Below are 20,167 nucleotides of genomic sequence, written 5' to 3'. Positions count from 1 at the left end.
AAAATGACAGATCACCAAGAACAAACAAGAGTAAACCATCCAACAGGATATTAAAAATTAAACAAGTTCCATCTTTACTAGCTACAATATAATAATAAGAATCAGATTATATATCAAAACACTGCAAAAGGGACAAATCTGCATAATAAATCTGACTTCACATGTAAATGATTCTGTTTGTATGTTTTGCTGACATGCCAGACTCCTCTATTTTAACTAAAGTACATCTTAAGTGTATGAATTTTACTTTTAACATGACATTTCTGGACTTTATTAATGATACTTTTATTTAGGGGAAAGATTCAAATAAATCCTCCATCCCTGAAAACTGCAAAACAGCAATACCATTTTAAAAAGAAGACTGAGTAGTTAACATATTATGAATACTTGTATCATGTTTTTGAGTAGAAAATGAAGTTGTACAGCTTTCAGGCCCAAGGTAGAATTTGCAACTTTAGAGAGAGATTCTTGATATTTCGCTATTTAGCATAGCGACCGAGTGGGGCCATTTATGACCCCAGCCATATAATTATATTTGCCGTTTTTATATCTTTTATCCGAAAAATGTTTCCTACCATGAATTTGTCAATCTACTTGTCCTACAGCTGCTCATAGTTTTTTGGAGAGATCGGCCAACTGGTGTGACAAGGATAATGGAAACTTGTCTGGGGTCACTTATGACCCCAGAAAGATGTATAGGTTTTTCACTATTGCAGGCCTTAGTTTTATTTATTTATTTTTACCTCTATTCACTATATTTCAGTGTTTTGCAGTGCACTATAGCTGGCAGACCTACATTTTTAGCCACAGCTGCCCTGGGGCAGACAGACTGGCTGCCAATCCACTCCTACAACCCCTCTGACCACCACCAACATTACACAGCATACACATTCATACACCAGTGTAAGTGGCAGCACTGGATGTAAGGTGGGTAAAGTGTCTTGCATTGGACGAACGGCTCTGCCACCTGAGCCACAGCCGCCCCTAATCTAAATACTTCTCTGCATGTTACATTGCACACATACAGACAATATGTTTGTGTAGATTTTGTTTTTATGTACTTTTGATTTACTATTGAGGAAACAAAAGGAATAAAGTTTTAAAAGAAGTGGCAGACAAAGCGTGTCTAAATAAATGTTACTGCGTTCTTACAATGCATCATAATGTTCATATGGTTTTACTTTAGCTCTGAGTCAAAAATGATTAAAATCCATGAATAATTACAGAAGGTTATTTTTGAATATCCATCTTAAAATGCAGTGGAATGGAATAGGTAAGAAAGCACAAAAAGAGGCACTAAAGTAGACATATTCCTGTGTAAAATATAGTGGGGTCATAAATGACCCCAGTCGGTCATTTTAGTCGCTAAAATAGCTTGGTCGCTTGAGGGTTAAATAGGTAACATGATGCATTTAGCATCCCTTTCTCTCCTTCTGCTCTCTTTTACTCCTTCTTGTACATGAGCTCAAATGTGTACAGGACTCGCTGGAATTGCATGGATTGGTCCAAACCACCGTGTTGTTTCCGATTTACAGGGCCGAGGTTGTGTACAAAGATAGTGAGAAAATATTCTCTGACTTGTACACAAAGTGCACTGGATTAGAATCACATACTTCCCCTTTAATGTGATCAATACCACCTGTGTTTAGCTATTATTTCATGTCAAAATGGCTACTGTGGAGAAGGTCTAACTCTGTCGATAAGTGGTGTGTTAATACCACCGTAGACTAAGAAAATCTGCAAAAGCTTACATTTGAAAAGCTGCATCTGGACAATTTTTCCTTTGTTTTCTTAAAAACGGGAGACTATCAGTCTATTAGCTGTCTACAGCATCGTCATGATTGTATAAATTAGTGTTGCAGTTAAACATGTTCTCTACTATTGTCACTAAATGTAGCTCTTTTTATATCACAGATAATGAGTGACATCAAAAGTGGAATCCAGTACATGTTCCAGACTCAAAACAAGATGACTCTTGCTGTGAGCGGCACTGGTCACACTGCGATGGAGTGCGCTATCTTCAACACAGTGGAACCCGGAGACAGTGTGCTGGTAGTGGTGAATGGTATCTGGGGGGAGCGAGCAGCAGAGATGGCAGAGAGGATAGGTAACTACATGTTAAACCTGACAAATCCAATGAAATGACCAAAGTCTACAGTTGTCTAAAACAGGTGGGCACTGCTGTGTTTAACAAATTATACTAAAACATAAGTAAACAGTGCAACAAAGTGGTGCATTATATGAATCAAACTGTTTGTCATGATGAGTTTTTAATAGTTTCTGGACAAAAATCAAGCACTCTGGCACAAAGGAAAATATATTCCTCTAATGATGCTTCCGCCACAGTATCCATCATTCCAGTGCTTCCTATTCGTAGTGAAAGTAAGGAGCCGCACAGTGCATTCAGGTTGTGTTGTGATGCATTTTGAGACACCGGGCATTTTGCTGGCTGTTCCTTATTTGCGTGAAACTGAGGTTGAGGGGCAGCTCTGTAACTATAGAGCCCCATGTATAAGGGCCATAATATCAGGCGCAGTATCCTGGGTTTGATTCTAGTTCATGGTAATTTGCTGCATGTCATCCCCTTCTTTTATTCAGTTGTCACCATCAACACGGTCGAAATGCCACAAAAATAATGTTCATAAAATACAATAGCGGTGTCCTGTAACTTGCCTTTTGTAGAAACTCCTGAAGGACTTTTGAACCAACTATTATCCACTTAATGAAGACAGATTCAGCAGCTAGACAGCTCACTTATCGCCTCAGATCTTTTAGAAAACACTCTCTGTTGATCTATTTTTATAATAGAAGAAAAAGCTTCCGAAACAAGCTGCCATATTGGTACGGTTTGAAATCCAAGAGCAGACAGAGCACAAGTGAAGAATTTGTCTGATCAGGTACAGCCAGAGTTTGCAGGAAGGTGTATTCTATATCGGTTACCCGTTTGAAAGCATCTGTCATGATACTGCCTGGTCACAGGCTCAGCTAGCATCCATTACTGGGAAGTGGCACGACAATTCATGTCCAAAAACACACCTGTAAACACATACCATAAGCTTTTTCACTGGATTTCCTGATAGTAATAAAAATACACATTATCATCACCCTTGTTCTTTAAAATCTGCATTGATTGGTGGATTCTCAGTCGATTCAAGAACATCATGTGTTTCAATCCAACAGGTGCCAAAGTAAACACCATAGTGGCGCCTCCTGGTGGCTACATCACTAACGCAGACATTGAGAAGGTATTGTTACCTCCGCCAGGAGGTTATGTAATCATCGGAGTTTGTTTGTCTGTTTGTCTGTTAACAGCATAACTCAAAAAGTCATGGACGGATTTTCACCAAATTTTTACAGAATGTCCGGAAGAGCAAAAGTAACAATCGATTAGATTTTGGAGGTGATCCGGATCACCGTCTGGATCCAGGATTTTTTTGAAGGACTTTGGATCCAGACGGTGATCCGGATCACCTCCAAAATCTAATCGATTGTTACTTTTGCTCTTCCGGACATTCTGTAAAAATTTGGTGAAAATCCGTCCATGACTTTTTGAGTTATGCTGTTAACAGACAAACAGACAAACAGATGGCCTGGCGGAGGTCTGCGCGCTCCGAGTGCTTTTCTAGTTATTCATATATCAGGTCTACTATGCTGTCGGTCCTTCAGTCTGTTTAATCCTACTCTTCTCTCACCACAGGCTTTATCCAAACACAGGCCGGCGCTGTTCTTCCTCGCACATGGAGAATCTTCTACAGGAGTTCTGCATCCGTTAGACGGCATTGGACAGCTGTGCCATAAGTAAGACATGATGTTTGCATCTCATCACATCTGTATCTGTAGACAGCCAGATGACAGCAGATGTATCCGGATTTCTTCCTACAGGTACAACTGCCTGTTTCTTGTCGACTCCGTGGCTTCAATAGGAGGAACCCCTCTCTACATGGACCAGCAAGGTTTACTGATGCATCCTGACAGATGTTTCCAGACACCTAAATGTCACATTACCAGTTTTCATATGAACTGATTTTTGGTTTGTTTGTGTGAATGCAGAGATAGACATCCTGTACTCAGGTTCCCAAAAGGTTCTGAACGCCCCTCCTGGTACAGCACCAATTTCCTTCAGTGAGAGAGCATGGTGAGAACTGTACATTGCATTACTTTACATACATGCATATAATAGTGTGATAACATGTACTTAAGGCTAAATGTGTCCACAGTCAAAAAGTCTTCAATCGGAGGACAAAGCCTGTGTCATTCTTCCTGGATTTGAACTGGCTTGCAAACTACTGGGGATGTGATGGCAAGCCGACAAGAGTGTAAGGCACGTTTTTTTTTTTTTAGCAGACAGGATCTGATCACGTTTCAAACAGTCATCTAATTTTTAGCAAACTGGCAAAATGACTGTGTGTCCTCTTCCTTTCCTGTCTATAGATATCACCATACAGGTCCAGTCACTGCTTTTTACTCTCTGAGGGAGAGTTTGGCCGTCTTTGCTGAAGAGGTGGGATGTGTGTTGGAATAAAATATTGTGATCTTGCACAAATCTGAAGCTTAAAGGAGTAAAGCGACAAAAATGCAACATTCCTCCTCTGTGCCAACAATATACTTGCCAGAAAAGGGGATCCATATGAATCAGTCTTTTTTGGAAAGAAATGATAATGCAAAAAATGAAAATTATTGTTCCATAGTGTTTATATTGTCTGTTTTAATACCATGTTTTTAACAAGGGTCTGGAAAATAGTTGGGAAAGACATCAAACTGTGGCAGAGTATTTCCATGCTGGACTGGAGAGCATGGGGCTCAAACTTTTTGTCAAAGAAAAAGTAAGTTTTGAAATAATCATAATAATCTGCAGTTATTTCTACTGAGAAAAATGATTGTATCTTCAAAAATGATAAACGATTTCTTACAGCAAGCCAGGCTGCCAACAGTTACCACAATTGTTGCTCCTTATGGATACGACTGGAAAGAGATTACGAGCTACATCATGAAAACACACAATTTAGAGATTTCTGGGGGGCTCGGACCATCGGTCGGTTTGGTAAGAGAAGCCACTGGTTGGTGGTTTTCAGGTAATCTCTCAGTTTCTGCTTATGTGAACTTTACGTGTTGCTTTTGGTCTTTTCAGGTGCTGCGTGTGGGACTGATGGGATGTAACAGCACCAAGGCTAACGTTGACATGGTGCTGGCAGCACTAAGAGATGCTCTGAAACACTGTCACAGGAGCAAAGTTTAACATGTCTGTTGCCGTAAAGGTCATTTTTAATCAATTCACAAGTGTAATGAATAAATGATTATTCTTAGTAATTGTCCTTGCGAAACTAAATCTCTACTTGAATTAGTATTTTTTTTTGTTTTCTTATCTCATATAAATGATAGAAACAACTAATTAAACATAACAAACTTCAGCTGTTAATGGTGATAGAGTTCACATTTCATACCATATCCCACTGTCTTTAAAGCTAATTAACGTCGGTATATTTTTTCTAAATTAGGTCATGTTTTTGTTTTAGCGGGCATCTGTTAGTATTGTTTTCTGTCTGTAGTCAAACTAAGTGGACATCATTCACTGCCCTGATTCCAAAATTAAACATTAGCACCTTTTTATTTTGGATTTCTTACTAATTCATGTAAAAAAAAAAAAAAAAAACTGTACGTACTGTACAGTCTTTGCCACTTGTTCACTGTCAAAGATGTTGATTTATTTTATTGAGCTATCAGAATTGAAGCTCCTAAAGTGAGAAAAATGTCCCCTACATTAGCACATACTGCTGTTACTCAACAACCTTTCCTCTTAGATGCAATAAAATATCAGTACTAATTGCTGCTTTGTTGAAAATTAGGCACTTTAATATCTGTACATTGTGGATTTATTTACTTATTGTATGGAATAATAAAAATGTTAATGTCTCTCTCCGGTCACTGATTAAAGTCCTAAACTCATCTCTGTGTATCAGAGTTACATATTTAGACTGTTTTCTCCATGAATATAATCCTTTCCTGGTCTAAAATGACTTAAATGCTACTCTGCACCTCTCTCTGCACACTCCTCCTGTCCTCAAGCACAACAGCTCACACCTCATCTCTACTCAAACACAGGAAAATACTCTATGCTACACAATGGAAAGTTGTAATATTGCAATAATTCAGCCATACATACATGAACTGTACAGTAACACTGAAAAAGAATAATGGTACAAAAAGCCCCATGCTGCAAGTTGACAACATTGGTTCCTGAAGTCTAAATCTGTGTTTTTGAGACTGTCATCAATGCACTGCAGTTTAAAGGTAGATATCCTCAGCCATCAATAACAGTGTGTCTTGTAGCAAGTAAAAACCACCATATGGACACGTTAACTAAGTAAAAATCTTGATATAGACAGAGAATGGCCCCAACAGCAGTAAGGTGCAACCCAAATTTGTCCAGTCATGACATCAGCAACAATTATGATGATTAAAAAAACAACTTAATTTTTCCTGGAGCAGTTGTTAAACCATATACAGGGAATGTATAATTAAATGTATGATTAAATGTTATAAAAGGAATCAATAAATTAAGCAACTAAGTTCATTTATGTGGTACCTCATCATACACAGAGACTATTCAAAGTACTTTACAGGCAACAGTATAAAGTAAAACAAGCAAAACATGAAATATTAAATATAGCAGGGTCATATAATTAGGATTGAGTGCCTAAAACAAAAGAAAAATGTACTAACAATTTAGATCTGACTTTATATATAATTTTTTTTAGAATAATGATTAATTAACAGCAGCAGAAAAAAAAATTGTCTTTACCTTACTTTCAAAAATGGCTACACTTTGGCAGCAAATCTAAGTTCCAAGAAACAACCTGACAACAACTTAACAAAGCAATAACATAATTCAGAAACAGTATAGATTGTATAGATTTCCTATTTGGTTGATTTTTTGTGATGAATTTGAGTTTTTGTCACAATTTCACTTATTTTATGGTGATTTTGTGTCATTTTGTGGTGATTTTGGGTGTTTTTCCTGACATATATGAAGTTTTCAAAGTAGTCTGGGTCCTTTTTGGGGTGATTTTGTGTCTTTTTGTGGTAAATTTTGCAGTTTTTGTGGTTATTTTGCATGTTTTTGTGCCAAATTTGAGTTTTTGTCACAATTTCACCTGTTTTTTTGGTAGCTTTGGTCCTTTTTGTGGTAACTTTCGCTGTTTTCGTGGTGATTTTCCATGTTTTGGCTGGCATATTTGGACAATTCCAGGTATTGTTGGCTCTTTTTGGAGGCGATTCTGTAAGCTTTTTGAGCCGAATTTGCATTTTTGTGGCAATGGCACCTGTTTTGTGGTGATTTTGTGTGTTTTTCCTGGTATAGTTGAACCTTTCAATGTAGTTTTGGCTCTTTTTGGGGTGATTTTGCTTTTTTGTGTTAATTTTGGCTGTTTTTGTTGTAATTCTCCAGCTTTATTAAGTTATTTGATGTGATGTGTGTACAGTTAGTATGATGTTCCTGAATTGCAGTATGTTGTTGCTCTGCTATGTGGTTATGTGCAAAATGTGTTGGTAAATATTTATATTAAGGTGTTCAAATAAACGATAACAACTAGACTGCACAGCACAAAACGACATAAATCGTAGTTACTGTCCTTTGTTGCGCAGGAACCCTAATAACACATTCACTGCAGCTCTACAATTTACCTGTGAATGGTCGTCTGCTACGTCCCTGCGTCCAGTCTGCCGCCAATTTCACCAGAAGAAGAAAAACGTCACCGGAAGCAGTCACTGTACTTCCTTGTTGACATTCTGCTTCAGTAAAAGGCGCGTAAACGGTGATACGAGACAGAGAGCAGAGTTCGAGATTTAGTTTCAGAGAAAGGTGTCAGTGTGTGTAGCTTTCACTGTGGCACTGATAAACATTGGTCAGTAATGGCGTGTAAACGAGGAGCTCTCATTGTGCTGGAGGGGGTGGACAAAGCCGGAAAAACGACCCAGTGTAAAAAGCTAGTTCAGGCGTTGCAGCAAAGCGGCCGACCAGCAGAAATGATGAGATTCCCCGGTAAGCTTCGTTTTTGTTTGTCACTTTGAATAGCTCTCCTGTACTGTCTTAGGTTACTATAGCGTGTCGTGGTTTCTCTTTACAGACAGAACTACAACGATCGGACAGCTGATCAGCGCCTACCTGGAGAAGAAGAGTGAACTGGAGGACCACACGGTGCATCTGCTGTTCTCTGCAAACCGCTGGGAGATGGTGTAAGTCTCCCTTAAAGCTTTTACTGATTGGTGCTTAACGGCTGCATTCCACTTAAGGATGGTAGCTGAACGGGAAACCTATTGGAACTGAGCCATTGAAATCTGGGCTTCGACATATGTAATTATGTAAAACAATGTATCTTATAAAATGTACAAAGTACTCAACAAGAAGAATGATTCAGTCAGGTGTAGGCTGTTGAGGAATCATCTCACCAAAATCACAGGATCATATGTTTCTGTTACAGTTTCACTGTGCAATCAGCAAATCACAAAGACTGCAGATTAGGATAAACACTGATGCAGGCTGTCTGACCCAGGGTTTACACTGATGTCAATGGCTCTACATTTCTCATGTATTCTTGCACAAAATCAAAAGCAACACACAGTTGGTGGCGTGTCTTCTTTTAACAAGCAGTGATCTTTCTGTCAGAGAGGGTAGGCAGTAGTAACGCACCAGAGTCGGCCTTCAATTCAAGATAATGTGAAGCTCCATGTTGTTTTTCCTTAACTCAGAAGACATTATTTCCTTTTCTGTTTAGTGTGTTTGTGGTAAACTTGAATTGTTATGGAAGCGTCATCTCCTGTTCTAAAGCACACCTGCAATTACCACTTCTCACCATAGGTGATGCCAAAGACAACAAAACGGAGATCTTTGAGCTTGACACTTAAAATGCTAGAGAAGCCTCTGTGTATTGATGCACAGCTGAAAATAGTATTTGTGTTTCCCAGAGTTTTTCCTGCATTTAGAATTACTCTCTCTCTCTCTCTGTTTAAATGTTGTTTCTGAAAACGCCTGTACCCAGCGTTTCAGGAAATGATCTGCTTTTCCAAACTTGTGACTTGTTTGAGTCTTGAGCCATAGGTAACTGAGGAAGTTGAAGCATATCAAAACAACAAACTCAAACATTGTTGGTATCTGTGTTTTTATGGGACTTATTTATGACAAAAATAGATAAATATACCCTGTCCAATTATTTACAAATGCATACAACTTTTAGGAGTTGGCAATGCCCAAACTAAAGTGGAAAATGGAGCTTGACAGATTTCTTTTTGTCTGCATATATTAAATTTCCTTATTTATTTAGCATTTATTTAACCAGGTTATGCAGCATAATAAAAATTTTACTAACCTACAGGCCTTCCATGAAGAAGAAGCTGGAGCAGGGCATCACTCTGGTTGTAGACAGGTACGCCTTCTCTGGAGCTGCTTTCACCAGCGCTAAGCCAGTGAGTCTGTTTCTTTTGCCTTTCACACTCTGCATCCATCAGTCAGTTTTATTACATGCGGTTGAGGCCTGATAACTTGAGCTATTTGTCTTCTCCAGGGTTTCTGCCTCGACTGGTGCAAGAAACCTGATGTGGGACTGCCGAAGCCCGACCTTGTTATGTTCCTGCAGCTGAGCCCGTCTGAGGCGGCTCTCAGAGGTCAATTTGGGGAAGAGAGATATGAGACAAGTGTTTTCCAGAGAGCGGTTCAACATAAGTTTGAGTTGCTGATGAAGGATCCTTCAGTAAACTGGCAGGTAAGAGGGTGGCCTGAAGAAAAAATTGACTCCCATTGGCAGTTAAAATCAATAACAATGAACATGTAACAATCTAAATCGTCTGTCGTAGGTAATTGATGCCTCACAGAACATTGAAGGAGTGCACGACAACATCATGGACCACAGCCTCAATGCCATCAACACAGCTCAGAACCAGCTGCTTGGAGAGCTTTGGAAGTGAACCTGAACGCATCACATAGAAACTACAGTTACGAAATAACTTAATAACTTCTGCACAACAGCCACTTTGCTTGAGTCCCATCTTTACTTTGGGAAATAACTTGGCAAAGGGTCAAATGTCATATCACACTTTCTAAAAATTGAGGAGAGATATGCAGTTGTGAAATATCAGATTCTGATTTTATTTTTACTTTTTAATCCTCTTACATGTCTATTGTTCTGTCGCCTGCCTATATATTGTTTTGATTAAATAAATAACCTTCAAGTGAACTTATGTATATGTTTAGACTTGGCAATGATCATTTGCATGAACAACTAATACAACTTCAGATTTTTACTAAATTTGGTTTTCGTTACAGGCTGTTACAGACTTCAGTTATTAGTGACAAACCGCGTAAGCCATGGGCATCATGAACCATTGTGTTTCTATACAACATAAAACTGTTATGGCAATTTTAATTATGGAGTCAGGGAAAGGCACCATATCACTTCAGAATAAACATTTAAAGTGTTAAGACTCAAATGGAAACACATGTATGTGAAGATGTGCATACAGAATTTTATCCTGAGCTCCTGCTACAGCTTCCACCGGGCGGTCTCAGTGTTGGATAGAGAGCATTCAGAGGCTGTTGAGAAGAACGCTGTGTGACACCATTGGAGCTGGACTGGCTCAAGAGGTCTCCAGTTAATGTTCATCCCCTCAGGCTTCCCTTCTGATACAGAGAAGAGACAGAATCTTTCGCCTACTGCTGAGAACAGTAAATCATTGTTCATTACGTTCCTCACAGGGAAAGGATCTCAAACTCCTCGTCCTCTGAATCGAAGAACCGTTCCAACCTGTCCGAGTCTGAGAAGTCTGTGAAGGGAATGTTAAAGGATGTAAAATTTATAATTCATATATATATTTTTGGGATATGTTTTACAAAACGTACACAGTTTTTGCATTTACCAGGAGTTAGGTTTAGAGCATCCACGCTGACCATGTGAGAGGGCTGACTGTCTACGAGTTCAAACATGGGCAGCCCCCATTTGTTGCAGGACAGCTAGAAGAAAGGACCAACATTTTATGATGTATACATTACTGTAACACAAAGCGATGCTGATTTAACCCTCTGAACCCCAGAACACACCAGCAGGTTTGAAAGGGGTGTAATGTGTTCTTGTTTTTCAGCTTCTTATGATCCCTGAACTATTCATGCTGGAAGTGTCTTTTATTTAACCAAATCTTAGCTTAAAATCATTCATCAAAAATTTGACAAAACAAAACAGGATGCAGCAGATTTTGAGGGAAAAAACATGACAACAATTCTGACCTCAGCACAACTGACAAGCCATGAGTGACTCAGCTGCCACCAGCAATCAGGTGAAAAATATTTTGGGGCTTTTCAGAAACAAAGAAAATACGGGAGCAATTACATAGATCAGTATCACCAATAGCATGGTTAAAAACTGGTATGTAGAGGAGCACCTTGTCAGAAAGGTGTTGGAACATACATTCAGCATGGTGACAAATCTTTCTGGAGTCAATGTGCTGCATAGAGTGAAAAATGTCAACATGCTCAGTTAAATAGTCTTATAATTGCATGTGGAGCTCCCATTTTTTCCAACATTGGTCACACCTGTGGGTTCATACGCAAGTAAAAATTGTTTTTAATATTTTTTTTTAATCAACATATTCTTTATCTGGTTTACTGTTTGTAGAGGTGGAAGACTTCATATTGTAGTGAAAAATGAGCACACTGTGAGTGAAAATATGACAAAAGCAACAGAACGGTCAGAAACTGGGGTTCAGAGGGTTGAGTGTAATAGTCAAGGCAGCAAATAAAGAAAAAAGAACATTGTTTTGAGGCATACCCTTCTTATGCGCATACACCAGTCGTCAAACTCGTCCTCTGTTCTGCAGAAGAAACCCTGGCAGGCACCAGAAAACAATCAGCTATGGAACATCTGAGTTACTGTAAAAAGTTGTCAGCCTTCTCACATTCATGTTTAACAATGGGCTTTAGTTTGAAATACAAAAGTGCTGCGCTATAAAACCCTCCCTACCGCTGCGATGGAAGGGTCCAGTTCACAGATGTGCATGCGACAGGGCGGGTGCTGACAATGGTACGTCTCATCGGGGACCTGGCCGTCTTCACACGGCTCCACTGCAGGCTGTGTGGTGTGTGGGTCTAAATAAATGAGCTCCTCTCCTGGCAACAAAGACATGTGTTCAGAACCACACTGTTCTGTTGATGAAGCTAATAAAAAGTAATCACATGATGAGTATGAACTGCTTTTCACAGAGACTAGACATACCGACATAACCAATGAAGTAATGGGCACTGTTGGGTTTTCCCCCAATAACACCCAGGGACTGAGGCAGCATGAAGCATTGCTGTGAAAAGAGACAAGACGGTTTATCTCACCTCAGCTGTGACTGATTTGTTTTACTGTTAACCTGGTCAAATGATCATGTGACAACCTTTAGTGGCAAAAATCACGATCCACCGCGTGAATCCCAGTTTTCCCAACAGATTTAGTTGCAGATCTTGTAGCCTGGTTGGAGTTTTGGAAGTGGCATGCTAATAGCGGCTTATGTAGCCTGAAACCTCAAGCAGAGAGGGAGCTATGAAGGTTCGACAAAGTCACTTCTTTCTGGCACAACCCCCACACACTTTCATTCTACTTTCGTTTTCTTGTAGATTTCAGCCATTTGACACCACTCGTCAATTCCATGCAGCTGCCTATGGAACAGCAAACGGCCGTATATAACTTGATTCCTACATGCAATAGTGTACCACCAGAACCTGAAAATAGACTCTGATGTTGGTGGAGGTCCTCTTCAAACATTTAACAACTGAGAATTTTGGTTCCTTTTTCTTCAATGAAGAAAAAACACAGAACAAGCCACTTGGGGATGAATAAAGTGATTCTATTCTAATCTATTGGAAAGTATAGTGAGCTAATCAACCAGATACTCTTCATTCAATAAGGCACTGAAGCTACGCTCGAAGAAATGTACCAAGCTAAGCAACACAAATGTGGCAAAACTGCATAATTCATTATATCATAAGCTTTTTAAAACTGTATTCATTTACTGCCTACAGAATGTGACAATCATGGCGCTAGCTAGTAGTTAGCTGTTGACAAGCTGCAAGATGGTGTTAGCAGACTGCACTAAAGGCTGGTGGCGCGTGCTACACACGTATTTATGGATTCAAAGTTGTATGACAGAGCACTGAAAGTTCCATTGTGCTTGTTACTCCAGGAATGCTTGGGAAAATGTAGCTTGTGTGGAGGCAGCCACACTACCTAATCTAGAAAAGAGCTCATGAGAAGCAACTTGATTCAGAAAATGGTGCCATTATCATAATGATACTGATAAATGTAAACTGTTTATGCTACTGGCCAACACCGAGAAAACATACTGAAAGACAGTTTATCCAAGTGTGTCTGCCAGGCACCAACTGGTGATCATTCAGTACACAGTACAGTGAACATAACAATAGTTGTACATTGTGATGGATTACTTGCCCAAAGTAAGGACAAAGTCTGGGTGAGTTTAAGTGAAGGGCTAATCTCAAAAGCTATAGTGTGGCAGTGAAGTACACATCTGTGATTTGTAGTAAATTGGCAAAACATTGAGTATGTCATCTATTTATAATCACTATTTCTTTTTTGCTATCTGACTGAAGCTCGATACATACAATAATACAATGGCCACTAACATCCACCTAAAACCTTTAAGACTGAGAAAATAGTCATATGGAATATGTGTGTACATGCTGAAATTTCTCACTTTGAGGGTTTCAATGTAGGCCTCATTTATATCGGTCAGGCCCAGCCTGAGGGGGATGAGCAGGACCAGTGGCTTCCAGAGAGCCGTCTCTTCCTCAGCCAGGGCACATGCTCCCTCCAGGCAGCCGTTGAGTTCCCCCATTCCCTCTGAGCCACCACAGGCTCCTGCAACATCCAGCCAGGGCATACAAAGACGCTCTGCAGTGAAAAAAAATGATGACAAAAACACAAAATATCTGTAATTACTATTAATCTATAGTGTCAAAACATATTTTAGGTTACATTAGGGCATGCTGTAGGCTTAAGTCAGAGAGGGCTGAGGCTGACAAGCTTTGGAAGGAAATAATGACACCGTCTACTCAGCTACTTTGTGTCTTAGTCACATGCTGGTGGCTTTCTATCTAAGGCCTTTCAATACTGCCTGCAGATGAGCTCACTTTATCACTTAAATACATACTTGTTTTGAATCTGTAATAACAATAAGATTTAGTCGACATACTTCTTGTGTAAACAACCTCAACACAGCCCACAGTGTAACCTAAAGTGACAAGTTGCAACATGGTCACACTCACTGATCTCCTCGATGACCACTGTGTTGTCCATCGCCACGTGTACAACTAATCTGCTCCACGTATCAAACATTGCCAGCTTCCTGGAAGTGAGACAACACAGTCACACATCTGGGTTTTTTCAACAAAAAGTCCTCTTTAGACTGTCTTTAAACCTAGGGTGCCGTATCTGATCTGTTTATCACTGTTTGAAAGTGGGTTGTTAATATGTAGTTAGTGGAAAAACAAGACAAAGCAATGCAAACAACAAATTGCTACACACCGCTTGTCTCACTCACACTGATTGTCTGCTGTACTGGGTCAGAGTTATACTCAGCAGATTTCTGTGTTCTGCCTCCCTTGATAGCAGCTTGTTTTGGGAAACTAAATTTCTCTTCAAACTTGATAAAACTTTGCTTTTCATATTTAAATACTTTTCCATTATGCTTGTTGTGACAGCAGTTGTAGTATTTGTGGGGAAAAATGAAAACATTAATTAAAACCATAAACATATAATTCTATAAAGCAATGTTAAAGTAATCTGTACTTTATCAACAGTTGTCTCAACTGCTTAAAAGGTGCATGAAGTTTTTGACAATGAATCGTGATATACAGTGGGCTTTTATTAGTAGGTCCTGGTTTTGTTTCTACAGCTCTTAAAGAAGCTCATAAGAAATCAGATTTATTACTTTTAACCTGACAGTAGTACAGCAGTGCTTAGCATTTTGACTGAAGCTCATTGATTGTACAGCCACATGTAATACTATATTTTATATTAACAGATGTACTATATGAATAGTACATTCCTTTACACTGTGGTTCAGCTAAGTGTCAGTTCAATAATGCACATGACCATGCTGCTTTAAAAAAGTACTGTATTGAATAGGCTATTTGTTTTGTTTTCATGTCATTACTGCAATCTTTTAGAATATTTGTAAATCATTATGACAACAGTAAGCCTATAAATCTCAGTAGATAATGCATTTTTTTAAAAATAATGTTTGGACTAATGTCAGTGTTCACATTTAGAAATTATCGGTGGTGTTCTTGTCTTTCTGAAACAGGTTGCAGTATGTACCACAGACATCCATCTGGCTTGTGACCTGCAGCTCACTAGTGTTGTTTTTAGCATCTTATACCTGTAAACATTTACTATCCCAAACCAATCAGGAAATAGACAGGGGCACCTAATCAGTTTTGTTTTTCCACATTTTGTCATTTTAGAAAAATTGTATTTATTTTCATAACAACATGTTAATTTTCAGCTGATTGATTTCTATATTTTGTCAACTCTGCTTCCCTCTATACTTTCTTCTGTCCCCAAACCCATTTCAGGCCCTTGTAGTGGAAATGCACTACAAAAAGTAGCAATGTACAAACTCAGTGGAAAACAAAACTGAAAGCTAAAAAAGATAGATGTAAATGTCGCACAACCTGAAATACTGAAGAAAAAAAATTGCTTTATGAATGTTTAGAGAAAAATTCGATACTTTCCACACATTTTTTTAGACCTTTAAATACCCACATTTCATTTTAGTGAGAAACACAACTGTTGTTTGTTCACAAGAAAGCTCTATACGGCAGTTTGATCTGTTGTCAATGAAAATAATTTACCAGTTTAATTTTTCCTGGTTTGAGGATTTCCTGTATATATCTGCTTTGTTAGTTTGTTTTCACAATTACTTGAGAAAATAATCAATATAACAATTGATAATAAAAACAAGGATTAGTTGCACTGTAAAACAAAAAGGCTTGAAATAAATGGAATTCTCTGCTACTTTCCAGTACTTACTTTAGAACCTGGGCGACTGTGTTTGGTCCATACCACTGGCCTATTGGTTTTCCCTCTCCGACTCCCATTTGGGCTGCAGCATTTAGGAACAAAAGAAGAATTTCATGCAAACTCTTCCAGGGCTACCCCAGTGAGCCCTTGATATGACTGGAAAGGCTTGACAGTCAGTACTCACCAATTTGATGGATGGAATAATAGCTGTCTTTTTTGTCAATGAAGGCGTTGAGAATACTGATGTACTCTTCTCTTTGTTTGTGGCCTTTGGCCCATCTCCAGTCTGAAAACAAAAAGCCAGTTATCAAGTCGGTCTAAAACAAGCTCTGTTTGGTACAGTCTACTCACTGGAGAAGAGCTGTTAGTGACACACAGTGATACAATCTGGGTTCTCTATATACGCATCCACAAAATCTTGATTTTATAGCTTTAATTTGGCATCTTCAAGTTGTCTTACCTCTGCCTAAATGTCTACACATCAAAGCCTCACCGAGGATCATCTGGCCGCACCGTAGCATACATCCCCATCCTGTGTCTGATGTTGGTCCGGTGCCTCCTGTAACACATTTCCAGGCATCATTTCTGATTTCCCTTTTGTAACTAGAAGTGAAACTAAGATGACTCACATCTCAGGACCTCAACTAAACACATATCTGTTGTGTCAACTCACCAATCGGTGGGAAGTTTTTTCTGTATGTGAACCACAGTCGGGAAGTGACGTCTGATAGAATGTCGTCTTTCTCTGTATAAAGAGCAGAAATCACCATACTAGAACACATGAAAAATGATATAATACCATATACTAGCGGTCTTGTTCATCTGATTCTTTAATTTACTCATTCAACAAGACTTTGTCAACTACATATTCCGAAGGCCCACCTGTGAGTGCATTGTATTGTTTTCCCAAGATCCACACAGGCTCTGAGGTCTCAGGAAAATCTTCAAACTCTCCAAAGCGAAGTGTGTCGTATGTCAAGGTAGCTGCAAAGGAAGGCAACTGTAAGTGCATGGGCACCCAAAGGGGCAAAGTGCATTGTGGTTATTGCCTGTATTGTTGTTAACTGCTGGCCACTTGATGCCGCTGATAAAATGTGAATCTATCTATTAGGGAGTTATAATGGAGTAGCCATTAGTTGCTGAGTACAACCTCAGTAACTTCCAGGAAGGACATTTTACAGCATCCATCTTGCAAAAAATGCCCAGCATGATGAGAACCTGTTCCTTTAAATCAAGATGAAGTGTAATAAAATGCAAGTGAAGACTTTTCTTTGGCACTGACCGAGTATCAATTCCCTGCATAATATGTTTCAAAGTGAAATAAATGCAAGCCCTTCAACGCAAAAAACAAACAAACAAACTGAATAGTAATTTATCTTTAAAGGGGAGCTCAAGTGATTAATTATTGTTCTTTCATATTGTCGGAAGACTTTTGAGAAACTCACTGTGAAAAAAATTCAAAAATTTGGTGCAGCAGAGTCCTTATTATGAATCCGTCTCAAAGACACTGGCTTCTGCACTTTCTCATATAAATTTGCACATTAACCTCATTATTAGAGTTATTACGCAACGCTCTTCACAAGGCTGAGTGGTAGACGCAAAAATGTCATTATACATGATAAACTGACAAAAGTAAAGTTATATTTGCCTGTTTTTGAACTTGCCGATTTCACATCATCATCCATGAAAACATAAAGCAAGGACTACAAAAGTAAGACGCAAATGTTCGTGCATCCTTTTCATATGTTTTTGTTAAGGAAATTTCACTCTCAGTCCTTCAAAGTTTGCTGTAATGGTGCGATTTTATTAGTATTTCTGGTAATACGGTGGATTTACCGACACAGAGTATAGGTCTGCAAGGGTAAGTCGACCCAGAGCATTTTCAGGGCACACATTTTATAGGAATGTCAGGGGATGGGTCAAAGGGTAGGGAGGGGGCTGTATTCAAATACAGAGGGTAAAACAAAAGGGACTTCTCAGAGGATGGATAAAAGGGTTGGGAGGGGGTTGTAAGTAAATGTCCCTCGAGGGTAAAACAACAGAACAAAAGGGCAACTGGGTAACAGGAGGTAAGACGGGGGTATGGCAGAAAGGTGGGATAACAGGAGGTAAGAGGGGGGTATGGCAGACAGTAACAAAGGATGAGTCTGGAGAACACTTGCAAATAGTAAAGGTGTGATAACAGGAGGTAAGACGGGGGTATGGCAGACAGTAACAAAGGATGAGTCTGGTGACATGTAACAGTAGTGACAATATGTGGGCTATTTTTCCATCAATCATGTTTTTACCACAGCTAGAAACAGGCAACATTTGTGCCTGCTTGCTGCAAAGCTCTTTGTACACATTGTGTTTTTTAACCCATTACTGCATTTCAAGGTATTGACAGGCTGGTATGACTACACTCATGCCTTTGTAATCACTCTGTAAACAAATGCTTAACATGTTAGAATAAATAGAGATCATCATTTCTGAAATCTTGAAACAATATTTGAAAATGTAATTTCCTTAGGTTTGAGAGCTTTGTTTTTGCTTATATGCATACCCCTTCCTCTTAAAGGTTGATGGTCCTGTTCTGGGAGAGGCAGTGCTGGTAAGAGAAGACCATCTACTAGAGGTGACTGGAGTTCACAAAGACAGTCCTTGGTGGGGGGAAGTGGAAGTCCACAACAACAGAGAAGCTTTGCAATGTTTAAACCAAACCTCAAGCTTTAGCTAAAGTCAACACATACTGGCCCCACCAATGACTAATATTTATTTATCCTATATTTTCTCTGAGGGAAATTCCTCTTCTTGAATTTCCCCATGGGGAAAAATAAATGATCTATCTATCCATCTGGTAAGACAGAACATATCTTATTTTGGCCTAACTAATATATAATGAAAAATGTGCCGAAAATATATTAAAATAAATTTGAAACCAGGCTTCTGAGTTGTCTGCCAATATATAACGTTATCCACATAACTACCAACACACAAAAACCTGACCGGCTAGCTGCTTTTGAATTTGCCTGCTTTGGGTTTTACCTTTTTGCTCTTGATGTGAAGCTTATTTTTAAGAATTATTGATGACTTATTGGTTTGTAGAGTGGTTAGTTAACTTGAACACAGAGAACAGTGATTTCCAGGTTCAAAACATAGGAATGAAGGGAGGTGTTTAAAGTCGTAAGAGAAGCAAATGTTTAAACAAGCCTGTTTGCTATTGCTCCAACGCCAAGAGTCTTGTTGTACACCATATCACCCTCACATCGAACAGCCTTCCCAGTGCTAACAGCAGCATAATAACTGATGAGAGGGTGACAGTGCATCGACTGGGATGCTCATCTTGGGCGGTAGCATAATGTTAGCATAAACAGTCAAAGGAAGGACAGAAGATAAATTATTGAGAGCAAAACTCCACAAAAACACATGACATTAACACTACTGATTTCTGGACTCCGTGCTCGAAGGTATACAGCGGCAAAGCGAGCTGTCAAAGCGAGGAATCTGGCACATTAAGCAATAATAGCAGGCTAACGTTGGTTAGCAGTTAGCTTTAGTCATCACTTTAGCAGGCTAACGTCACCGAGGCTACAGACGGGTCTGTGTTGGTCTGTCAGCTGCTGTTGGCGATCCTTTGGTGATGGAGGGGAAGAGTTGTTGCCTTGCAGTGAATGACAATACTGAGACTATTCTACGGCTAGATTGGATTGCTAAGAGAGAGAAATAAATGGTATTTTGCTATAAAATCTCGCTTACCTGCATCCATCCCGACGGTCTTCACCCTATCTTGTTTGTTGTTCTCTGCTCTCTGACCTGATGGACCAATGAAAAGAGATTCCTGCTGTGGAATTCCGAATAAGGCGGGATATTGCTTACAAGAGCCAATAAGATCTGGGGTGGTGGGGTTACTTCACCTTTAACCAATCAGTGACAGCTGACGTTTCAAGTAGAATACCAAAGAGTGATCGTCCGCCAAAAAGTAACTGCGGCCTCTACAGTTTAACTTAAAAGTAATTGATGCATCAAAATGAACAGATTTTTATTAACGAAGGTTATATTTGAAATACTGACACTCGTAGAGTAATTATACATACACACACACACACACACACACACACACA

The 20,167-nt window shown here is 39.2% G+C and overlaps 3 protein-coding genes across 4 annotated transcripts in view; 2 read left to right on the top strand and 1 right to left on the bottom strand.

Moving 5' to 3' along the window:
* The window catches only part of agxta (alanine--glyoxylate and serine--pyruvate aminotransferase a), a 491,885-nt gene that overhangs the window by 486 nt on the left and 471,232 nt on the right, over positions 1-20,167 (top strand). Inside the window, exons 2-11 of one of the 2 annotated variants that reach the window (XM_051947521.1) lie at positions 1,915-2,107; positions 3,181-3,245; positions 3,698-3,798; positions 3,883-3,953; positions 4,051-4,135; positions 4,218-4,316; positions 4,432-4,501; positions 4,728-4,823; positions 4,913-5,041; positions 5,129-5,250. In XM_051947521.1, coding sequence (XP_051803481.1) covers positions 1,915-2,107; positions 3,181-3,245; positions 3,698-3,798; positions 3,883-3,953; positions 4,051-4,135; positions 4,218-4,316; positions 4,432-4,501; positions 4,728-4,823; positions 4,913-5,041; positions 5,129-5,236 — 1,017 coding nt within the window. In that variant the 3' untranslated portion in view covers positions 5,237-5,250. Of the gene's footprint in view, positions 1-1,914; positions 2,108-3,180; positions 3,246-3,697; positions 3,799-3,882; positions 3,954-4,050; positions 4,136-4,217; positions 4,317-4,431; positions 4,502-4,727; positions 4,824-4,912; positions 5,042-5,128; positions 5,944-20,167 lie in introns of those variants that run through there. The other variant, XM_022201306.2, reaches the window with a different exon arrangement.
* Positions 7,758-10,230, top strand: dtymk (deoxythymidylate kinase (thymidylate kinase)). The gene is made up of 5 exons (XM_022201307.2): positions 7,758-8,038; positions 8,124-8,232; positions 9,369-9,459; positions 9,558-9,755; positions 9,847-10,230. Exons 1-5 carry the CDS (start codon positions 7,909-7,911, stop codon positions 9,955-9,957), a joined length of 639 nt encoding a protein of 212 aa, XP_022056999.1. The 5' UTR covers positions 7,758-7,908; the 3' UTR covers positions 9,958-10,230.
* On the bottom strand, positions 10,276-19,936 carry atg4b (autophagy related 4B, cysteine peptidase). The gene is made up of 13 exons (XM_022201305.2): positions 19,803-19,936; positions 16,950-17,051; positions 16,741-16,812; positions 16,528-16,626; positions 16,252-16,353; positions 16,077-16,149; positions 14,309-14,388; positions 13,738-13,934; positions 12,255-12,333; positions 12,003-12,148; positions 11,811-11,867; positions 10,906-10,999; positions 10,276-10,812 (listed from the first exon to the last, which is right to left on the bottom strand). The coding sequence occupies exons 1-13, from the start codon at positions 19,810-19,812 to the stop codon at positions 10,739-10,741; spliced, it is 1,185 nt and encodes a 394-aa protein (XP_022056997.1). The 5' UTR covers positions 19,813-19,936; the 3' UTR covers positions 10,276-10,738.

Source organism: Acanthochromis polyacanthus, chromosome 4, assembly GCF_021347895.1.
Source record: "Acanthochromis polyacanthus isolate Apoly-LR-REF ecotype Palm Island chromosome 4, KAUST_Apoly_ChrSc, whole genome shotgun sequence".
NCBI classification, from domain to species: Eukaryota; Metazoa; Chordata; class Actinopteri; family Pomacentridae; genus Acanthochromis; species Acanthochromis polyacanthus.
This window is presented reverse-complemented; position numbering and strand designations above follow the sequence as displayed.

Excerpts from the sequence above, each read along its gene's own strand:
- atg4b (XM_022201305.2), bottom strand. Across the intron at positions 12,149-12,254 it reads TTACTTCATTGGTTATGTCG|GAGAGGAGCTCATTTATTTA; the intron begins GTATGTCTAGTC and ends CTTTGTTGCCAG. Across the intron at positions 10,813-10,905 it reads TGCTCTAAACCTAACTCCTG|ACTTCTCAGACTCGGACAGG; the intron begins GTAAATGCAAAA and ends TTCCCTTCACAG.
- dtymk (XM_022201307.2), top strand. The coding sequence starts at position 7,909 with ATGGCGTGTAAACGAGGAGCTCTCATTGTGCTGGAGGGGGTGGACAAA. Across the intron at positions 8,233-9,368 it reads GCAAACCGCTGGGAGATGGT|GCCTTCCATGAAGAAGAAGC; the intron begins GTAAGTCTCCCT and ends ACTAACCTACAG. Across the intron at positions 9,460-9,557 it reads CTTTCACCAGCGCTAAGCCA|GGTTTCTGCCTCGACTGGTG; the intron begins GTGAGTCTGTTT and ends TGTCTTCTCCAG.